Source organism: Scyliorhinus torazame, chromosome 22 (assembly GCF_047496885.1).
Source record: "Scyliorhinus torazame isolate Kashiwa2021f chromosome 22, sScyTor2.1, whole genome shotgun sequence".
Lineage (NCBI taxonomy): Eukaryota > Metazoa > Chordata > Chondrichthyes > Carcharhiniformes > Scyliorhinidae > Scyliorhinus > Scyliorhinus torazame.
Window position 1 is genome coordinate 97,950,889 of NC_092728.1, and position 23,073 is coordinate 97,973,961.

General features: G+C 52.3%; 1 protein-coding gene across 4 annotated transcripts in view; it reads left to right on the forward strand.

Moving 5' to 3' along the window:
• The window catches only part of LOC140399255 (ral guanine nucleotide dissociation stimulator-like), a 183,856-nt gene that overhangs the window by 148,762 nt on the left and 12,021 nt on the right, over positions 1 to 23,073 (forward strand). For all 4 annotated transcript variants that reach the window (XM_072488696.1, XM_072488694.1, XM_072488697.1 and 1 more), the window contains exons 4-15: positions 143 to 214; positions 836 to 1,029; positions 1,644 to 1,771; positions 3,230 to 3,445; positions 4,084 to 4,187; positions 5,659 to 5,743; positions 16,316 to 16,393; positions 17,571 to 17,657; positions 18,975 to 19,007; positions 20,087 to 20,208; positions 20,929 to 21,024; positions 22,576 to 22,774. In XM_072488696.1, the coding sequence (XP_072344797.1) occupies positions 143 to 214; positions 836 to 1,029; positions 1,644 to 1,771; positions 3,230 to 3,445; positions 4,084 to 4,187; positions 5,659 to 5,743; positions 16,316 to 16,393; positions 17,571 to 17,657; positions 18,975 to 19,007; positions 20,087 to 20,208; positions 20,929 to 21,024; positions 22,576 to 22,774 (1,414 nt within the window). The remainder of the gene's footprint in view (positions 1 to 142; positions 215 to 835; positions 1,030 to 1,643; positions 1,772 to 3,229; positions 3,446 to 4,083; positions 4,188 to 5,658; positions 5,744 to 16,315; positions 16,394 to 17,570; positions 17,658 to 18,974; positions 19,008 to 20,086; positions 20,209 to 20,928; positions 21,025 to 22,575; positions 22,775 to 23,073) is intronic.

Sequence of the window (23,073 nt, forward strand, 5' to 3'; positions counted from 1 at the left end):
GAGTAGCTCAGAACCACAACCACCCAGCACAAAAAAACATACAGACCGACTCAGAAACCAGATTGACAGGATCGAGAAAGCTCCTTCTCTTTTTCAAACAATCCTGATTCCTCCGTGATAATCCCTCTCTCGTATCTTACAGGTATGGAAACCCACATCAGGTGAATGGAGATGTATCCAAGCTCACGGCAGAAGACAGGGTGCAATTGAAAAGGTAAGGGCTTCTTCTGCTGGCAATTCTTGCAAAGTCATTGTGAGTCATTGATGCCCCGAATGTTGGGTAACGAGTGTGTTATGACGGAGCGTATTCCTAAAGGGACAGTGCCTCCAGATTCCTGATCTTCATGTCTGGGAAGTGTGATGCATCTTGCCTTGTGACAACAGCTTCCATTCCGTTCCATGTTTTCACTTTGACAGGAGGAAACCTGCCAAGGTGATTCAACGCCTGTAGTATGCTTCGCAGAATTTTGGAAGCTATTTGTGTTGAATTGACCTTTGGAAGTAAATAAAGAGCACAGGCATTAAGAGCAGGAGTTGGCCTAAAGGTAGATGGATGTCCTGAAAATTGGGCTTTGTTTACCGTTAGGACGGAAATAAAGACCTCAAGGTCTTGCTCAGGAGAGCTATTAGGGTAGACTGAGTGTACTGTAGTTACTTTGTGGAAGGGAAGAAAATGATACATCAAATGGGATTCCTTCCTCCCTCCATGACCCCTGTACAGCTTCTCCTTTGCCACCTGTAAATTGGAGTCATGGTGCCCATGCTCAATTGGAGGTATGGTGAGCATCCCTACCCCATTGCAGAGTGTTGACCAACCTCCCTCCTCTTCTTCCAGCACCATTTCATCGATCCTCGGCGCCTGGCTTGATCAGTATTCGGAAGATTTCAGGAAACCGCCGGACTACTCCTGCCTGAGGCACCTGTACACCTACATCCATCAGATGTTCCCGGGTTCGGATCTGCAACGTCGCGCCCATATCCTCCTCGGCACATTCCAAAGGCACAAGGAACCAGAGGCTGATCCGGATGGTAGGTGCTGCCCCTCAGCAGCGATGGTAAACCAAAACCCCACTTGTCTACTCGGGTGGATGTAAAAAGGATCCCGGGCGGGATTCTCCGACCCCCCCCTCCCCCCCGGCCGGGTCGGAGAATCGCCGGTGGGGGGGGGGCGGCATGAAGCCCGCTCCGACGCCGGCTGCTGAATTCTCCGACGCCGGTTTTTGGGCGGGGGCGGGGATCACGCCGTGCTGGTCAGGGGGCCTTGGCAGCGGCCCCCCTGGCGATTCTCCGGGCCCCGATGGGCCGAGCGGTCGCAGGTTTTTGGCCGGTCCTGCTGCCGTTGATCAGACAAGGTCCATACCAGCGGGAACTGGCTTGGAGGGTGGCTTGCAGAGCCCTCGGCGGCGGGAGGGGGGGGGGGGGGGGGGGGGGGTGCGCCCACAGTGGCCTGGCCCGCGATCGGACATTGATTCAGGGAGGTAATTCTGGGGCTAGAGCAACTGAAGTCACGGCTGCCAATGGTGGCGTGATGAAAATTGGGGATATACAAGAGGCCAGAATAGTGGGGGGAATGTTCAGGGAATGAGTGACCTGTGCGCGGAACGGCTAGTTTCAGTGATAGCCAAAACCATCTGTTTGTGCAGTTACAGCAGCCGATCACAGCAGCTGCACGTTCGCCATGGTGGAGGAGAACGGATTTGAAGATCGGAAGCCTGACTTCCTCTCCTTCTGTGCTAATGTTGTGGCTGAGCAGTTCACGTTAATGGACGCGGTGAGTAATGCAAAAAGCTTGTCACTTACTCTGTTTCGAAAACACATGAATGATCGGGGTGTGATAACCGGCCCACACTTCCTTCCTGGGCCCTCAGAAAGATTGTTGCCCTCAGCCTTGGGTTCATTCCAGTCACATTGTCTCTTCATCCTCTGACAGACGTTTGGCACCAATTTTCCACCCAATGGGTTAGATGCAATAGTAGTTGGGTCTCCACAACGACGACTTTGAAAAACCGCCCCCTCCTCCTGAGCGAACATGTTCCCTTGTGGCTCTTCCGTCTGCTTAGTCTTAACACAGGTTAGGTTTCACAACCTTGAACTCCCCTGTTTGGGGCCTCACCCTCTGGACGCGGTTTGTGGATAAAGAGCCCCGCTAGTCTTCGACTTCATTTACTTTAGAGGATCTCCATATCTGGTGTGCACCAGACCCGACACTGGGTCCTGGATCTGATCATTGGATCACAGGAAATGGGGCAGGCCCTTCAGCCCATGAGCCTGTCATCTGATCCTAGAATCCCGACAGTGCAGAAGGAGGCCATTTGGCCGATCGAGTCTCCACCGACCCTCCGAAAGAGCGCTCTACCCAGGTCCACTCCCCATCCAAAGCCCATAACCTAACCTGCACATCCCTGGACACTAAGGAGCAATTTGGCACGGCAAATCCACCTAACCTGCTCATCTTTGGACCGTGGGAGGAAACCGGAGCGGCCGGAGGAAATCTCCACAGACAGGGGGAGAAAGTGCAAACTCCTCAAGGTCGGAATCAAACCCGGGTCCCTGGCACTGTCAGGCAGCAGTGCTAACCGCTGTGTCACCATGCCGCCCGATCTGAATGCTCTTAAACGGTTTTTAGTACTAATATTAAGCAAACAAATTATGGAACATCGTAATGGATGTGATGGAATATTCTAAACTCGCCTGGATGAGTGTCACTCCAACAACACTCGAGAAGCTCGACATCATCCTGGACAAGGCAGCCTGCTTAACCAGCATCCCTTCCACCACCTTAAACGTTCACTAACACCACCACCAACGCACAGTGGCTTCACAGTGTACCATCTGCAAGATGCCCTACAAGGTTCCTTCGACAGCACCTTCTGGATCCGCTAGAAGGACAAGGGTAGCAGGTGCATGGAAATACCGCCAACTGCAAGTTCCCCTCCAAGTCGCACACCACCCTGACTTGGAACCATATCTACCATCCTTTCACTGTATCAAAATCCTGGAACTTATTTCCTGTCAGCACTGTGGGTGATCCCACGTCACACCACATGGACTGCAGTGGTTGAAGAAAGTGGCTCAGCCCAACCTTCTCGAGAGCAATCAGGAATGGTAACAATACTGGCCTAGCCAGCGTTACCCACATCCCCCGAGAACACATAAAAGAAAAATCCAATTTCTTTCATTCATCTATTTGCGACGGTGTCATTTATGAGATTCTATTTCTATTACACAGGAATTGTTCAAGAAAGTCGTCCCATATCACTGCCTGGGAAGCATCTGGTCCCAGAGAGACAAGAAAGGGAAAGAACATTTGGCGCCCACAATTCGTGCGACTGTCACGCAGTTTAACAGAGTGACGAACTGCGTCATTGCGACCTGTTTGAGCGACAAGACCCTGAAACCCCAGCAGAGAGCTAAAGTCATTGAGAGATGGATTGAGGTGGCCAGGGTGAGTAAGAAGCTAGATCTGCTCAATCAGAGTGCAGCCGGTGTAACAGTTCAGTGGGAGCCTAAGGCGTAGTGACTGCTGCCTCACGGTGCCGAGGATCTGGGTTCGATCCCGGCCTTGGGTCACTGTCTGTGCGGACTTTGACATTCTCCCTGTGTCTGGGTGGGTCTCACCCCCACAACGCAAAGATGTGCAGGGTAGTTGGATTAGCCACGCTAAATTGGGAGGGGGGGGAGGGGGGAGGGGGGGGGGGGGCAGAAAATTCCACCCATTCGGTCAAAGAGTCAGGGACTGCAGTGGTTAAAGACGGCAGCTCACCACCACCATCTCGAGGGGCAAATAGGGATGGGCAACAAATGCTGACCTCGCCAACGACGCCCACATCCCGTGAACAAATAACAACAGTGATAAAAGAGAAAATGGCGCCATATTTTTTTAATGCCTGTTGATTTTTATCCTGGATTTTGCTGAAAAGGAATGTCTGCAGGTTAATCATTGATTGCTGGAGACTTCAGAGCAATCCTGAAGGGTTGGCAGGAGCTCAGTGTTCTGTATTTGGTGAGCAGTGCTGGAAAGCCAGAAACACGAGAAACTCCGAGTTTCCCCCGATCAGCAGCCTTTGTTTCTCTTTACTACAGGAGTGCAGAATCTTCAAGAATTTCTCCTCGTTACGAGCCATTCTCTCCGCCTTACAATGCAACTCCGTTCACAGGCTCAAGAAAAGTTGGGACGAGGTATCGAGGTAGGCGCAAGATAAAAGTATCCATTGTCGTCATTCGGTTTCTCTCTCCGTCCTCGAGTTGCTGGGTTACACTCGGGGTGTGGTTTCATCTGTGTGCAGTTCAGTCCCTCATCATTCCTGCCTTCGCTGGTTCTCAACCCGATTCAGAAGGAGAAATATTGGTGGGTAGTGGGCATGTCACTGAACCAACGATTCGGGATAATGGTCCGGGGACATAGGTTCAAACCCCACCACGGAAGCTGGAATTTGAATGGTTAATCTGGGATATAAAGCTACTCTTCATAATGGTGACCATGAGACCATTGATTGTTACAAAATCCCATCTGGTTTACTGATGTCCTTTCGGGAAGGAAATCTGCCGTCCTTACCCGGCCTGGCCTACATGTGACTCCAGGCCTCACTGGCAAAGCCAGCGTTTCTTGCCCATCCCTAATTGCCCTTGAACTGAATGGCTTGCCAAGCCATTTCAGAGGGCCATTAAAAGTCAACCACATTGCCGAGGATCTGGGGCGGGATTCTCTCAGCCCAGGCCGGGCCGGAGAATCGCCGGGCCGGGGGCGAATCGCGCGCCGCCGCCCCGACGCCAGTCCGCCAATTCTCCAGAGAGCGCAGAATCGGCGCCATTAGCTTCGGCGCGGCACCGGTCGGGGGGCCGAGATGGGCCGAGCGGCCGCGCAAAAATCCGAGTCCCGTCGGTGCCGTCAACGTGTGCTCTTACCTGGCGGCACCACGGCGTGCATGCATCCGGGGGCGGCCTGGTGTGGGGGGAGGGGGCCCAACCTCTCCAATCTGTCCTCACAACGGAAGTCTCTCATCCCTGGAACCATTCTTGTAAACCTCTTCTGCTCTCACTCCAATGCGTTCACATCCTTCCTACAGCGTGATGCCCAGAGCTGTACACAGGACTCCAGCTGGGATCCAACCAGTGTCTTGTACAAATTCAGCACCGTCTCCAAATTGGCCAACCAGCCAGCAATTTAAATCTGTCAATGGAGAACAGGCGTTGGTGCTGAAATGGTTTCCATCCACTGGCCAGGAACCTGCCGTGGCTTATTATGTGATACATGCAGTGCTACAGACAAACAGAGTCGCCATAGTCCCAGATGACCATAGGCTGCTTTCCCCTTTGACGGGGAGAGTTGACCAGTGATGATTTAACCTGAGGGCCGCCACACCTCATGGATAACCTCAGCCGGCACAGGAATTCAACCCAAGCTGTTCTGCATCACAAACCAGCTGGCCAGCCAAAGAATACATAGTTCACTGTCCAGCTGCCCATGAATATAAACTCAATGATGCAGTGGACAAGTTGGAAATAGTTCTGCCCCATCTTATTCTGTGCGCTCAGTATGGGTGTAGGGTGGTTCCACAATCTCCAGCCTATGTTGCCTGAAATGAGAAAACTGGTACCGGTTTTCTTGTGAAATTCTGTTGTTTTTAATACTTAGTGCCTCTGATTGGAATTCCACAGAGAGAACATCCGGATTTTCCAGGAATTGTCAGAAATCTTCTCCGATGACAACAACCACTCGTTGAGCCGTGAGCTCCTCATCAAAGTAAGAGCTTGACGTTTGTCTTACGGAACCCCCCCCCCACCTAGAATTTTCCGTTAGCTGGTCAGCACTTCACCCAAGTGACCACTCATCATGTGTAAGCCCAGATGGAAGAGGGATAACCAATCATTGTGTACGCCCGCACACATACTCACATCTTGCAACAAGCTAGGCCACGAGATCGGGGTCAGGGGTGATCATTTTGACCGAACCCCTCTGCCCCACAGGCCAGGAACACAGAGACTGAGCTCTGGGCTTGGCGTTAAATCTTGTTCGATGACACACCAGTGAAGCACTGTGTGGCATTTTAGAACGTTAGAGACGCTGTCTAAATGTAGGTTGTTGCTGACCTCGATGGGCCGGCACTGAGCAGAAGTGAATCCGTAACAATGGCCTTTGGTGCAAAGTTAGTTGAACAACCTCACAAATAGCGTTACCAAAGAAAATTAAAAGCATCTGGCATCTGTCGTGTTTTTAATGATAAAACAATCTTGCAGAAAGCCTGATGGTGTTGGATGGCCAATTGACGGTATTGGTCAAGACCTGAAATGTGGTTAGAAATGAAGGTTACAAATGCTCAGTTTCTTGGAAATAGCAGTATGGGCAGTATATTCATGCTTGCTGTTGATACAGTGGAGATCAGATCACAGGATGTGGCCGTACGCCGAATTATATTTTTAGACATGCTTTTGTGCTTGTGCAGGCACCTCTCTCGGAGTTTGCTCTCCTAAAGGTGGCCAGCTGGTAGCCTGAGCCTCAAACGCAGACCCTGAAATGGGCTTTGCAGCGAGCGGAGGAGTTCACAACCTTACCCCAGTTCCTGGCAAAACCCCAGTGATTCCCTGCAAGGGGAAAGTTTGCACCGCAGCACAGTTTCGACCCCCCCCCCCCCCCCCCCCCCCCCCCCCCCCCCAACCGCCACCCCCATGGGCCTCATCACTCGGTTAACTTTGCTCACGGTGAGGTTGCAAGGTTGGTGGAGTGGTTGGGTTTGTGTGGCTGCTTTCACCAGGTCGTTGAGATAGTGATGAAAAGGAGAGTCACTCATTTGGAACTACCATCCCCCCCCCCAGCCAGGATGAGGGTCGCATCTTAAGTCAGTGGTGGGAGAGAAATTGAAAAGGAGGGAGGGGAGTCAGTGGGTGAAGGCATAGTCAAGGGTGGTACGGAGTCATATCAATGAAAGGGAACACACCCTGGTTTGTGTTAACTTAACCGATCTAACATAAAAACACAAATTAACAGAAGGGGTATATGTGACTGTTTCCAGGGATGAGGGACTTTGGTTACGAGGATAGATTGGATTCTTCCCCGTGTGTGCGTGGGTTTCCTCCGGGTGCTCCGGTTTCCTCCCACAGTCCAAAGATGTGCAGGTTAGGTGGACTGACCATGATCAATTCGCGGGGTTACGGGGATAAGGCGGGAGGGAGTAGGTCTAGGTAGAGTGCTCTTTCATAGAGTCGGTGCAGACTCGATAGGCCAAATGGCTTGCTTCTGCGCTGCAGGCGTTCTTTGGGAAAGGAATGATTTGCACAGCTGCAGGGAACAGGCGGGAGAGTGGGGCTGAGTTGCTGTTGCAGAGCGCTGGCACGGAACAGATGGGTCGAATGGTTTGCTTCTGCGCCGTCATCATTGATTCAGGACTATTTACATGAGGAAGCTCAGTTTACTGGTTTCTGGGGGACAGACCTGAGTGTGGTATTGAATTGAGGAAGCAGGGTGGGCCAAATAGCCTCCTCTGTGCTTCCAGATTCTATGATCTCGGGCACAGCGTTTGTGAAATTCCTCCTCATCTCATCTTCAATGGGAGACCCCTTACTTTGAAACCGTGCCCCCTGGTTCTAGATTCTCCCATGAGAGAGAAAACGAGGAGCGGACCCCCCCCCCCCCCCCCCCCCCCCCCCCCCCCCGTCGGGGCGCCTAGCGAATCGCACCACGCCGCTCCAATCTTCTACCACCCTCCCACCCCGAAACCAGCGGAGACACCCACTGACAAAGCTCAGACAGATGGCACGTTCAACTCAGCAAAGACCCCTGACCCGGAGCCGACAGGGGCTGACGCTGCAACCTGGAGCAGGCGAAAGGGGAGAGATTTGGCAGAGAAACGTTGTTGAGAGGGAAGATGTGAGGGGAATTACTTTGGGAGGGACTATCTCGGATGTTGTCTGGTAACCACAGGGGCGGGGTCAGTGTGCAGAAATCCCCCAAGCAGATGCCGAGGAGAAGTGTGTGGGGGGAGGGAGATCCCAGTGTTCTATCTCTTAATGCAGAAATGCCCACATCTGCGTGGGTGTGATATGCAGTGAGGTAAAGCCCGAATATTTATCAGCCCATTTCCTTCGACTCACATCAGAATGGTCACAATTAAAGGTTTTGGAAATATTTTCCTTTCATTCAAGCTGCCTGAGGACCAGTGAATGGGCTCCCACTCCTGCCTATCACCCAATACTGGCATGTCGTGAACGTGTGTGTTTGCGTGTGTCTGTTTGCGTGTGGTGGGTGGGTGTGTGGGCTAAAAAGTCTGGATCAGGCTCAGTAAGACAGCACCTTCCAAACCCACGACCACTACCATCTGGAAGGACAAGAGCAACCCCACCCCCTGGTTCCCCTCCAAGTCACTCACCACCCTGACTTGGAAATATATCGCCCGTTCCTTCGCTGTCGCTGGGTCAAAACTCAGGAACTTCCTCCCTAACAGCACAGTGGGTGTATCTACCCCTGAAGGACTGCAGCGGTTCAAATAGGCAGCTCACCACCACCTTCTGAAGGGCAACTAGCGATGGGCAATAAATGCTGGCCTAACCAGCGACACCCGCATCTCCTAGAACATAGAACATTACAGCACAGTACAGGCCCTTCGGCCCTCGATGTTGCGCCGACCTGTGAAACCACTCTAAAGCCCATCTACACTATTCCCTTATTGTCCATATGTCTATCCAATGACCATTTGAATGCCCTTAGTGTTGGCGAGTCCACTACTGTTGCAGGCAGGGCATTCCACGCCCTTACTACTCTCTTGAGTAAAGAACCTACCTCTGACATCTGTCCTATATCTATCTCCCCTCAATTTAAAGCTATGTCCCCTCATGCTAGACATCACCATCCGAGGAAAAAGGCTCTCACTGTCCACCCTATCCAATCCTCTGATCATCTTGTATGCCTCAATTAAGTCACCTCTTAACCTTCTTCTCTAACGAAAACAGCCTCAAGTCCCTCAGCCTTTCCTCATAAGATCTTCCCTCCATACCAGGCAACATTCTGGTAAATCTCCTCTGCACCCTTTCCAATGCTTCCACATCCTTCCTATAGTGCGGCGACCAGAATTGCACGCAATACTCCAAATGCGGCCGCACCAGAGTTTTGTACAGCTGCAACATGACCTCATAGCTCCGAAACTCAATCCCTCTACCAATAAAAGCTAACACACCGTACGCCTTCTTAACAACCCTCTCAACCTGAGTGCCAAAAATACATTTTTTTAAATCATGCCATTATATTCAGCTAGTCACATGCTGCCAACATTGACCAGATGAACTAGTCGGAGCTTACCTTTCTTTTTAAAAAATAAATTTAGAGTATCCAATTCATTTTATCCAATTAAAGGGCAATGTAGCGTGGTCAATCTACCTACCCTGCACATCTTTGGGTTGTGGGGGTGAAACCCACACAAACACGGGGAGAATGTGCAAACTCCACACGGACAGTGACCCAGAACCGGGATCGAACCTGGGACCTCAGCGCCGTGAGGCAATTGTGCTAGCCGCTTGCGCCACCATGCTGCCCTCCTTCCACCTTCCTGCACTTCCCCCCCCACATCCCTTCATTCCCACAACACCCAAAAATCTATCAATCTCTGTCCGAATGATGCTCATCCACAGCCCTGTCAGGTAGACAATTCCAAACATTCACCACCCACTGAGGGAGTGCGGGCAGGAGTTTCCCGTTCCGCCCCGTCGCGGGACCAGAAATTCCCACCCGCAGCCAACGGACCTTTTGCTGGCCCAACAAATTATCCGTCCCGCTGTGGGTGAGAGCGGAAACGTAGGCCCAAATTTCTCCTTGTGTGCTAGAATTTCCTGAGCTTATCCCCAAACACACTTCCCTGCAGAGCCAATGCAACACGATCAGGAGTGGGAGGCCTGGTTGATTTCTCCCTCGATATTAGGATGTATGACCGTAAAGATATAACTTTAAAGGAATATCTTAAAGGAGGAGAGACAGGTGGAGGTGTTGAGAGAGGTAATTATAGACTCATAGGGTTTGACAGTAATAAAAGAGGCCCTTCAGCCCATTGTTCCTGTGCCCGGCCATCAAGCACCTATCCATTCTACTCCCATCTTCCAGCACTCAGTCCGTAACCTTGTACGCTGCAGCGTTTCGAATGCTCATCGGAATGCTTCTTAAATGTTGTGAGGGTTCCCGCCTCTACCACCCTTTCAGGCAGCGAGTTCCAGATTCCCACCACCCTCTGGGCGAAAAAGCTTTGCCTCCAATCCCCAAAGACTTGGCCGGCACTGATGAAACGATTAAAATCGAGGACCTGCAAGAGGTCAGAAGTGGAGGAGCACTGCAGTCTCAAAGGGCTGCAGGGTTGCTGAGGGTTCAGAATGGGTGAGGTCATTGAGGAATTGCACTAGTGCTCCATTTGCCCCATTTGAGCTGCGTCAACAACTCCCAAGGCTGGTGTTGACCAAGGCTGGTGTGTCAGGCTGAGCTCATTAGTGGATATAAAGAAGCCTATTTAAGGCCAATCTGATATAAAGTCATGTTCTTTTTAGGGTGGGTGTGAGGAATGTCAACTTCTGCTAGTTTTCTAGTCTTGCACATGTCAGGCTAGGATTATGCCCCATCCTCGTAACCCCATCTAACCTTTGGACACTTAGAGGCAATTTATCATGGCCAATCCACCTAACCTGCACATCGTCGGACTGTGGGAGGAAACCAGAGCACCCGGAGGAAACCCACGCAGACACGGGGAGAATGTGCAGACTCTGCACAGACAGTGACCCAAGGCCGGAATCGAACCCGGGTCCCTGGCACTGTGAGGTAGCAGTGCTAACCGCTGTGCCGCCGTGCCACGAGCCATGGAGCACTGAGTAGAATTCCTGCCTCTCAATCTAAAAGTTGTGGGCGCAAGAGGAGGAAGAATTAACCCTACTCAGGGCATCAGCCCACAGACCCTCATCTATCTCCTCCCCAAGCTCCTCCTCCCACTTGCCTTTTACGTCCTCCACCGAGGCCTCCTCCTCTTCCTTCAGCTCCTGGTAAATCGCCGAAACCTTGCCTCCTCCAACCCATACACCCAAAATCACCCTGTCCTGAATCCCACGTGCAGGAAGCAGCGGGAATTCCCTCACCTGCCGCCTCACAAATGCCCTCACTTGCTTGTACCTGAAAGCGTTTCCCGGGGGTAGCCCAAACTTCTCCTCCAGTGCCCCTAGGCTCGCAAACGTCCCATCGATGAACAGGTCCCCCATTCTTCTAATCCCTGCCCGATGCCAGCTCCGAAACCCCCCATCCATCCTTCCCGGGACAAACCGATGATTCTCCCGAATCAGTGACCAAACCGAGGCTCCCACCTCGCCCCTGTGTCGCCTCCACTGCCCCCAGATCTTCAGCGTCGCCGCCACCACCGGACCCGTGGTGTACCTTGTCGGCAAGAGCGGCAGCGGTGCCATCACCAGCACCCTCAGGCTCGTGCTCACACAGGACGCCATCTCTAGCCTCTTCCACGCCATCTCTAGCCTCTTCTCCCTCCATTACCCACTTACGGATCATCGCCACATTGGCTGCCCAATAATAGCCACACAAATTCGGCGGCACCAGCTCCCCCCTGTCCCTGCTACGCTCCAGAAACACTCTCTTCACCCTCGGGGTCTTATCGCCCACACATATCCCATGATGCTCCTGCTTACCCGTTTGAAAAAGGCCTTGGGGATCATAATGGGAAGGCACTGGAACACAAAGAGAAACCTCGGGAGGACCGTCATTTTGACCGACTGCACCCTACCCACTGGTGAGAGTGGCAGCATATCCCATCTTTTAAAATCCTCCTCCATCTGCTCCACCAACCGCGTCAAATTGAACTTGTGCAGGGCCCCCCAACTCCTAGCTACTTGGATCCCTAGGTACCGAAAGTTCCTTTCCTCCCTCTTCAGCGGTAGCTCGTCTATCCCCCTTCCCTGGTCCCCTGAATGCACCACAAAGAGCTCACTCTTCCCGACATTGAGTTTATACCCCGAAAAGTCCCAAAACTCCCAAAGAATCCGCATGACCTCTGCCATCCCCTCCACTGGATCTGCCACATACAACAACAGGTTGTCTGCATACAACGACACCCGATGTTCCTCTCCCCCCCCCGGACCAGTCCCCTCCATTTCCTGGACTCCCTCAGTGCCATGGCCAGCGGCTCAATTGCCAGTGCAAACAACAAGGGGGATAAGGGGCACCCCTGCCTCGTACCCCGATACAGTCGAAAGTACTCCGATCTCCGCCGGTTCGTAGCCACACTCTCCACTGGGGCTCTATATAGCAGCCTGACCCAACTGATGAACCTCTCCCCGAACCCAAACCTCCGCAACACTTCCCAAAGATACTTCCACTCCACCCGATCAAAGGCCTTCTCCGCGTCCATAGCTGCCACTACCTCCGCTTCCCCCTCCACTGAGGGCATCATAATCACATTGAGAAGCCTCCGCACATTTGTATTTAGCTGCCTACCCTTCACAAAACCCGTCTGGTCCTCATGAATCACCCCCGGGACACAGTCCTCAATTCTCGTAGCCAGCACCTTCGCCAGCAATTTAGCGTCAACATTGAGGAGTGAGATCGGTCTATATGACCCACATTGCAATGGATCCTTGTCCCGCTTCAAGGTCAAAGAAATCAGCGCCCTGGACATTGTCGGGGGCAAGGTCCCCCCCTCCCTCGCCTTATTAAAAGTCCTCACTAGCAACGGGCCAAGCAGGTCCACGTATTTCCTGTAGAATTCAACCGGGAACACTTCCGGCCCCGGGGCCTTCCCCGCCTGCATGGTCCCCAATCCTTTAACCAGCTCCTCCAGCCCAGTCGGCGCCCCCAAACCAGCCACCTCCTCCTCCTCCACCCTCGGGAACCTCAGCTGATCTAGAAATCATCATATCCCCTCCTCCCCCGCTGGGGGCTCAGACTTGTACAGATCCCCATAGAAGTCCCTAAATACCTTGTTTATTCTCACCGCACTCCGCACCGTATTCCCCCCTCTATCCTTGACTCCACCAATCTCCCTCGCTGCCTCCCTCTTACGAAGCTGATGTGCCAGCATCCGACTCGCCTTCTTCCCAGACTCATACGTCGCCCCCTGCGCTTTCCTCCACTGTGCCTCTGCTTTCCCCGTGGTGAACAGGTCGACTTCCGTCTGGACATTCCGTCGCTCCCTAAGTAGCCCCTCCTCGGGGCCTCTGCATACCTCCTGTCCACCCTTAAAATCTCCCCCACCAACCTCTCCCTCCCCTCTCTCTTCTCCCTGTGGGCCCTAATGGAGATTAGCTCTCCCCTGACCACCACCTTCAACGCCTCCCAGACTACCCACCTGCACCTCCCCGTTGTCGTTGGCCTCCAAATATCTTTCAATACGCCCCTGCACCCGCCCGCACACCCCCTCATCTGCCAACAGTCCCACATCAAGGCGCCACAGCGGGCGCTGGTCCCTCTCCTCCCCCAACTCCCGCTCCACACAATGCGGGGCGTGGTCCGAGATGGCTATGGCCGAATATTCCGTTCCCTCCACTTTCGGGATTAGCGCCCTACTCAAAATGGAAAAAATCTATCTGGGAGTAGGCTCTACGGACGTGGGAAAAGCAGGAAAATTCCCTGGCCAGCGGCCTGGCAAACCTCCATGGATCCACTCCCCCCATCTGGTCCATAAACCCCCTGAGCTCCTTGGCCACAGCCGGCCTCTTACCCGTCCTGGACCTAGAACGGTCCAGTGCTGGATCCAGCACCGTGTTGAAGTCCCCCCCCGTTATCAAGCTTCCTACATCCAGATCCGGAATCTGACCCAGCATACGTTTCACAAATCCGGCATCATCCCAATTCGGGGCATATACGTTCACCAGTACCACCCGCACCCCCTGCAACCTACCACTCACCATCACATATCGACCTCCATTATCCACTACAATATTCAGTGCCTCAAACGACACCCGCTTCCCTACCAGTATTGCAACCCCTCTGTTCTTCGCATCCAGCCCTGAATGAAAGACCTGCCCTACCCATCCCTTTCTCAGCCTAACCTGATCTGCCACCTTCAGATGTGTCTCCTGCAGCATAACCACATCTGCCTTCAGTCCCTTGAAGTGCAGCCATTTTGCTCTCCCCATGACACTCCCATAAGTCAGCTGACTCCTGCTGACCCCGGCCTCTCCCGCCATTCCATCGACCCCCCAGTATGAGAATCCCCCACCCCTTGGCAGTCAGTGTGCACTCCTCTCCAGCACCGCCCTTTCCCCCCGGCCCGCCCCCATCCTTCCCTAACACGGGAAAAAGCCTGCGTTTTCCTGAGCCGACCCCGCCCCCTCTGGCGCAGCTCCTTTTGTGGCCTTACCCCAACTCCCCATCCCCAGGCCTCCACCTCCCCTCTTCCTCCGTGGGGCCCTGCCCCTCCAACACTGACGCCCACACTCTCCCACAGTCCCCACATCAAATCCATTCACCCATCCCCTCCCAGCACTCAAACAAAAAGAACATTCCCCAAACGCAGTAAACACAGTAAACATCCCCCCCACGCCAAACCCTAAATTTGAGTCCAACTTTTCAGTCTGTATAAAGTTCCATGCCTCATCAGGCATTTCAAAATAGTGGTGCCGATCTTGGAACATGACCCACAATCGCGCTGGCTGCAGCAGCCCGAACTTCACCCCTTCCGATGGAGCACTGCCTTAGCCCGGTTGAAACCAGCCTTCTTCTTAGCCACCTCCGCACTCCAGTCCTGGTGAATTCGGATCTACGTGTTCTCCCACCTGCTGCTCCGCTCTTTTTTGGCCCACCTCAGGACACACTCTCTGTCCATAAAGCGGTGGAACCTCACCACTACAGCCCTTGGAGGCTCGTTGGCTTTGGGTCTCCTTGCCAGGACCCGATGAGTCCCATCCAGCTCCAGGGGCCTCGGGAAAGCTCCCGCGCCCATCAGCGAATTGAGCATCGTGCTCATATATGCCCCGGCATCGGGCCCCTCCACTCCTTCAGGGAGACCCAGAATCCGAAGATTCTTCCTCCTCGACCTATTCTCCAGGTCCTCAAATTTTTCCGCCCACCTCAGGAGCAGCACCTCGTGCGCCTCCTCCTTCACCGCCAGGCCCAAGATCTAGTCCTCGTTCTCCGAGGCTTTTTGCCGCACCTCCCGGATTTCCGCCCCTTGGGCCTTCTGGGTCTCCACAAGCTTCTCAATCGCCGCCTTCATTGGCGCCAGCATTTCTGTCCTCAGCTCCTCAAAGCAGCGATTAAGAAACTCCTGCTGCTCCTGCGACCACTGCGCCCACGCTGCTTGGTCTCCACCTGCCGCCATCTTGCTTTTCCTCCCTCGCACTTTTCGCTGCACCAGGATCACTTTTTTAACCGCTCCACTCCTGGTCCAATCCATATAATGTCGAGGGAACCTTCCCACACTGGAAGCCGTTGAACAATTGCCGTTGGGGCCCCTCTGAAGAGCCCAAAAGTCCGTTCCCGGCGGGAGCTGCCGAACGTGCGACCTACCTAGGCATAGCCACAACTGGAAGTCACCCACTCCAGAGACTTGAGGTACACCCACAGACGGAGTGACTCACTGCCGGAGGTGCGTCCTTTGGGATTAGTTAAACCGAGGCCTTGTTTTGGCACCTTGGTTGAATGTTTTAAGATTTCATGAGATTGTTTTAAGGACGAGGAGGGAAGATCTCCCCAAAATGCTGGCCAATATTTATCCCATAGCCAACATCACAATAACAGATGATCTGGCCATCCCGCAGTGCTGTTTGTGGGAGCTCGCTGGGCTAGAATTGGCTGCAGCAGTTCCTATATGGCAGCAGTGACTACACTTCAGAAAATTAGCCAGTAAAGTGCCTTGGGACGTCCTGAGGTCATGGAAGCCATCATATAAATGCAAGCTTATCTTCTTATCACGGCTGCCAGGGATACCATAGAATGACTTATTTCCGTTATTCACATCCCAGGCAAATGCCATTGTCAGGCATTGTGCTGCCACCTATAGGAATGGCCTGGTTTAGCAGCTGCTCCTTTACTGGGGTCCATGATGTGGAGATGCCGGCGTTGGACTGGGCTGAGCACAGTACGAAGTCTTACAACACCAGGTTAAAGTCCAACAGGTTTGTTTCAAACACTAGCTTTCGGAGCGCTGCTCCTTCCTTCAACTGAGGAAGGAGCAGCGCTCCGAAAGCTAGTGACATCGAAACAAACCTGTTGGACTTTAACCTGGTGTTGTAAGACTTCTTACTTTACTGGGGTGGGAGAGTATCTCCTTGCAATCCGACAACGCCTGTCCTGGTCCACGATGCTCACTGCACTTGTCTCCCCCTTTTTGTTCACCCTCTGAAACTCTAGGAGGGAACGTCAAAGTTCGCCACGCTCGACATCAACCCAAAGAGGGCACAGAAGCGACAACAGCACCAGAAGGAAATGGTAAGTTTAATACTGAGATCTGTTTGTGGGTTGGTTCCAAGGCAAATGGCTCGTATGTACCGATCCAGGCAGCTCCCAACAACTGGTAGAAAATGGCAAATGATTCTGCTCCAGCTGATCACTCAAAATTGTATTTCTTGTACTAAAAATGTCTCAACAATTTGAACTAAACAAAGTGGGAATCCAGTGCTGTAGCTATTGAGGGAACAGAATTGGAACTAAGCAAATCTGAATGACAAGGAGGGGATACCAAGGGTACACCGTAAATCGAGATTCCGCTAATCTCGCACCTTTCCTCAATTCTGTTTTGGAGGCAGAGGGTATATTTCCTCCTCTTCCCCTCTTCCTGAGGCCCTGTGGCCGGGCTTTGGGCCTAGCGAAGAGGGAGGCCTCCTCACAAGCCCCCACCATTACTGCCAGGAGGCTGCTCCCTAGAGCGAGTGCGTCTCACTCTCGGTTTGTCCGCCCACCATGCTGTGGAGCTGCCAAATGGATGCATTCCCGGAGATTTCACCGCGTGACATTCAGCACCCCCCCCCCCCCCCCCCCCCCACTGCTGTATGCCCATGCTCCCGTCATTGGTCTGCCCAGCATTGTCCTCACCTGCCAATTGCAAAGTGCACTGACACTTTATGACTCAATTGAGCGATTCTTGACTATCAGCTGGCTCCTCCCCCTTCCCCCCCCCCCCCCTTTCCCCACCCACCCACCAAATCCTTATTTTTCTAATAAAGCAAAGTTTACAAAGAAAACAGAAAAAAGAAACAAACAATTTATTGTTCTAGTCCTCTGATTTTCCCCTGCTTTTCTGGCAGTCCTGGAGCTCAATCTTCAAGCCTTGAAGAATCCAAGACGTTACTGGCGTGTCACCAGCCCCACTTTCTCTGTTCTCCTTCATGGTGTTCTGTCTACTCCTGGTGATTTGCCACCCCTTTGCTGTGCATGGATTGACAAACCTGGGCTCGCTCTAACTCCTGATAACCAATCTTGCTTAGATAAGTAGGGATTGGAGTGTGGTTATCATGGAGGCCCAGTGCAAATCGCTATGGCGACAGACCCATCTGCCGCCATTTTCCATTGCCCTGCCCCACCCACGGTGTTCCCTCCTGCCCATCAGCCATTTGTTCGAAGAGTTGTCTCCAATTCATAATGTTAACTGTCTGCTGTGTTTCTCTAGGGTGTCATGCAGGGTACGATCCCGTACCTGGGGACCTTTCTCACTGACCTGGTTATGTTGGACACTGCAGTGAAAGATCATTTGGATGTAAGTGTAAAACTGTCTGGTATATTTGTCCAAGGAGTCATAGCCTTGAAATCTCTGCTTGTAACGTTTGACTGCAAATGTGTTCTCTCTCCTCTTGATTGAGTGAGTGAGGAATTAACTGTGGCTATTAATTGGTTCAATTGCTCAGTTTAATTGTGTTAAATCATTTGGAATGTGTCACAAATGTTAATTTCTAGACATGTACAACTTAGAAAAAAACTGACTCCCCAAAAGGCTCAGTTGCTGTAGGACTAAGGATTAGGAGAATCACAGGCTTTCATCCTTGTTTCAAACCCTACGTGTCCAATTGCACCCTCAAACGTCCTCCAGTCCCTACCATCCTCACAGATCACTTGGCCCCACCCTGGATTTCCTCAACACCACCATTGGTGTCCATGCCTAGGCCCCCAAGCTCCAGAATCCCCACTCTAAATCTCATGATCCAGCCACCTCCTCCTCTCTGCTGGAGAGCTCACCTTGCAGGATGTTGGCTGGCCTGTGGTGCCTTCCCACGCCGGACATTGCCAGGGCTGGAGAATCGCAGCTATGAGGACTGATTGGATCGGCTGGGGTTGTTTTCCTTAGATCAGAGGAAACTGAGGGGTGACTTGATTGCGGTGTATAAAATTATGAGGGGCCTGGATAGAGTAGACAGGGAAGACTTGCTTCCCCGAGTTCAGAGGTCAATTACCAGGGGGGGGGGGGGGGTGCAGATATAAGGGGCCGAATTCTCCGGTCCCCCAGCTGCGTGTTTCTCGGCGGCGCGCAGTTCGCTGGCGGCGGAATTCTCTCTTCCCGCCGCATGTCAATGGGATTTCCCATTGAAACCACCCCACACCGCCAGCATACACGTGGGCAGGGGTGTGCTGCTGGCAGAGAATTCCAGCAGCCGAAGAATTCTGGCCCAGGTGATTGGTAGACAGAGTAGAGGGGATATTAGAAAAAAACGTCATCACCCAGAGGGCGATGGGTGTCTGGGATTTGCCGCTTGGACTGACGGTTGAGGCTGAAACCAACTCATTTCAGAGGCAGTGGGGGTGCTGCAATCGGCCAGGCTGGGGGCTGGAGATTAAAATAGACGGTTCGGCTGACACAGACACGATGGGCTGAATGGCGTCTCTCAGTGCCGTAACTTTTCTGTGGTTAGCTGACCACCACATACACTCCAGGCAGACACATGAAGGATGGTGAGTTGGGTGTCAGCGTAGGGTGTCTAATGTCTGGGATTTATAGACTCCAGGAAAGAGAGAGAGACACACACAGACACAAAACAGATTATGTTTGACCTCAACTAATCTGTTCATTTCTAATTCACAGGGAGGCTTGATCAACTTTGAAAAAAGGCGAAAGGTATGTGGTCTGGTTCATTGTTGCATTGTACGCGGCAAAATATACTGGGCAGCATTTTCCCGCCAACGGGATCTTCCGGTCCTGCCGTAGGCAGCCCCTCCCACCCACCCTAACCCCCACCCCGGCTGACGGGAGAGTCACGCGAAAAGCCGCAGACATTGGCGAGGCCAAAAGATCCCGTCAGTGGCCAACGGCAAGCCGGGGGGAGTGAGGAGGTTACAAAATCCCACCCACTATTCACCAAAACCTTTTGAGCTACAAGGGAAAGGAAAGGAAAGGAAAGGCACGGGAGCAGAACAACACGGATTGCTCCTTCAGAGGGCCAGCACAGACACAATGGGCCAAATGGCCTCTTCTGTGCTGTAATCGTTCTGTGATTGGGTGCCTTTAGCCGGACTTTACAAGTTACGTTGCTGCCTAACGCTGACTATTATCCCATCTAACATCGGAGAAAACTCATGTGAGAAGCTGAAACTCACAGTTGCGTCTTTTAAGTAAGAGTGAACGTGTAATATTGCTGGTACTTGAAAAGTCATCCCTGGGCAGCACGGTGGCGCAGTGGGTTAGCGTTGCAGCATCTTGGCGCCGAGGTCCCAGGTACGATCCCGGCTCTGGGTCACTGTCCATGTGGAGTTTGCATTGTCTCCCCGTGTTTGCATGGGTTTCGCCCCCACAACCCAAAGATGTGGAGGGTAGTTGAATGGGCCACGCTAAATTGCCCCTTAATTGAAAATATTGTATTGGGTACACTAAATTTATATTAAAAAAAAGAAAAGTCATCCCTGCCCTGCTGGAATGCTGCAGGATGGGAATATCAGGATCAACCCGTCTCTCAGACTACAGGACAACTCCTGAGTTTAGAACATAGAACATGAGTTTGAAAGAGGAGATTAAAGGCTGAGTATAGAGCTGTATAGAGGCCTGGAGGCAGCGAGAAGACAGCAAAGGGCAGTGGAACAAAGGAAAGAAAACTTTACACAACAGACATTATTCTTTTGGAAGAGTTGGAACTGGCTATTCTTTGTCCCACTATACTGTACTCCTGAAATGCTGATAATGAATGTCTGTCTTTTTCCCAGGAGTTTGAAGTGATTGCCCAGATTAAGTTGCTGCAGTCCGCCTGCAATAATTACTCGTTTACACCGGACCATCGGTTTGTGGAGTGGTTTCGAAGTGTGGAGAGGCTGACTGAGGCTGAAAGGTAGATGACCTCTGGCGTGAACGTGGAAGAGATGCCAACTGCCGCCGTTAGCACTGTTGTCAGCTCACACCTTTTGAGGAGAAAAGTACTGAGTATAGTTCAGCTGGCGAATATGCCTAAGGTGGGGCAAATGACGTGGCAATGGCCTCCATTATGGATTCATCCGGATAGGAGAGGTTGGCCAACAAGCCCTGGGCAATGGAGGGGAAAATAAATCCGTCACTTTCGACTGGCATCAGGTGCTGGAGCGGAACTCTGAGCAAGATTGAATAACATAATGGTCATCACCATTTGGGTGCTTGAAAGGTCTACTGTCCCTGCAATAGAACCAAACCCCATTAAAGGCCATTCCTGTCTGGCCTCCAGAACAATAAAACCAGTGTTACGGGTTGGACACCCATTGGAGAAACTGCCCAATTTCCTTTGCTCTTGATTTGAACAGCAGGGATTATCAGGCGGTCTCTCCAATGATGTTCACATGGGAATGATCCAGAATTGGACTGACTGCTGGACCAGGCCCGAGGGGCTGAATGGCCTGCTCCTGTTCCTATATTTCTGTAACCAGTGCCCGGCCCAACTAATTTCCCGCTCAGTGGTTGGTTGAAAATGACCTTTGGCACCTTCCTGATAAATCTGTGAGGGGGGTGGGGATGGTGCCTAATGGTTTGGGTGCTGTTCTAATCAGGAAATGTAATACTGTTGTCGTCATTATTGTTGCAGTTACAATCTGTCGTGTGAAATTGAGCCTCTGGCAGAGTCGGCGAGCAACACTCTGAAGGCGAAGAAGAACTCGGGCATCATTAAGCGGTGGAGCGAGTGAGTGTCATTTGCTGCATTGCCTTCACTGCGCGGGAGTCTCTGATTGGCACAGGTCGGAGGATATTCAGCCCAACGTGCCTGTGACAGCTTTTTGGAAGGGCCATTGTATTCGACCCATTCCCCTGACCTTTCCCCACATCCCTGGAAATCTTTCTCCTTCCAGTATTTATCCGATCCCCTTTTTGATAGTTAACTTTGAAATTTCTTCCAGCGCATTCTGGACCACACCTTGCTGCTTCAACAACATTACCCCTTACCTCATTTCTGACTCACAAACACCGAAAACCTGTGGTACGGTGACCCCGCCCTTTACCACCCGAAACAGTTTTTCCAGTTTCACTCTATCGCGGTTTTGAACACCTCCACCCAATCCCCTCTTCAGCGTCTCTGCTCGAAGGAGAACAACCCCAGCTTCTTCCCGAAAACTAAAGACCCTTATCCCATTCCAATTCTAGTAACTTTCCCCTGCGCCTTCCTCAAGGCTTTGATGTTCACCCTAGACGTGGTGTCCAGAATTGGATACAATGGCCGGAATTTCCCAGCCATTCCTGCCGGCGGCAACGTCCGGTGTTACCAGAAGATTCCGCCACCAGACAATGGTGGCCGTCTCTGCTGCTGCGAAACACGCGGGCGGGGGGGGGGTTGGTGGGGGATAGGGCCCCATTCCGGCTGAGGCCTAATCAGTGTTTATTTTAAGAAAGGTTTAGCATGACTTCCTTGCTTTTGTACTCCGAGGCCTCCAGTGACACGGCCGTGGATCACGCATGCTGTTTTTTAAACAAACTTGTCCAACCACCTTCTCCTCCAAAGTCTCACTGAACTGCGAAACTACCGAGCGCTTTATCGCTCCTTATTTTAAAAGCTGCTTAAACTTGCCCGCAGTGGCTGAATTAGTCAGTATACTACTTACTGCCTTGTGTGACACTGAGTTACGCAGACCAAGGGGTGTGCCACACGTTTGTTCCCTTAACCATTCAGAGCTAGTTAATTCCAGCCTGGGTTACCGGCGGTTACTGGTTACGGTTACTGGTTGCTGCAGTTGTCCCTGGGGAGGAAGAGGATAAAGTGGACTGGGGTTTCTGTTTCTAATCACATGTCAGGCTAGGATGCTGCCCCCTCCCCACCCACCCACCCACCGAGCTGGGAGGAACCCATGCAAAGTTGGAATTGGGTCCAGCTCCTGAGGAGAGGAAAGGGTTGGGGCGGGGGGGGGGGTGTAGTTGCTGACGGATGGGTGTTCTTCCGTTTTCATAACCACTCTCAGTAACCAGAGGCTTGTCTCCCGTGGGGGACCCGTATAATGGAGATCATTGTAGCATTGTGTAAATTGGGGGGAAAGTGAGTCAGCAGACTGTTTTACATTCGTGTTAAAGTCAATGGAAACAGAAATTGAGAAAGATGAAACAGATTTTCCGATTCACTGCAACCCACTTTACAATACCACACAGTCAAGACTGACCCGCAATGTTATTTCGCTACTGGTTAGGTTCGTTGGAAAGGCCGGCTCTTTATAACTCCTTTCTGCTTCCTTTCCGCTGACATCTATAGCAGGCAGACGCCAACAGCAGACACTCCAGGTACAGGCGCCCAGTCCCGATCCTGTGAGCAACTCAAGTATGGACCCTACCTGGGCGGCGGAGACACGACAGATTCGGTTAGTGTCACCTCCGCCGGCTCCAGCAACTCCGACGTGGAAGAAATCAACGTCAGCTTCATCTCGGAGTCGCCCGATTCCCAGGAGAAAAAGGTAGGGTGGTGGTCTTGCCTTGCATGAAAACAGTAAAAAGGCGTCCACCAATTCGGGGGCCTGGCGGGACAGGCTGACAAGCTTCTGCCCATCCACACAGCGAAGCCAAGCAGGCACGCAGAGCAGAGAGCCTGCTTCGGAAGGCCCAAGTGTAAAGCGGCAACAACGGTTCTCTCTCTGAAGAGGCATGGCAGTTTTAAATTTAAACGGCACGCTATTGAAAACTTGCGCAGGGCTGGCTATTAGAGTGAGCTAAGAGCTGTCTGCTCCCGGCTGTTACCAAGGGCAATCCCAGCCTG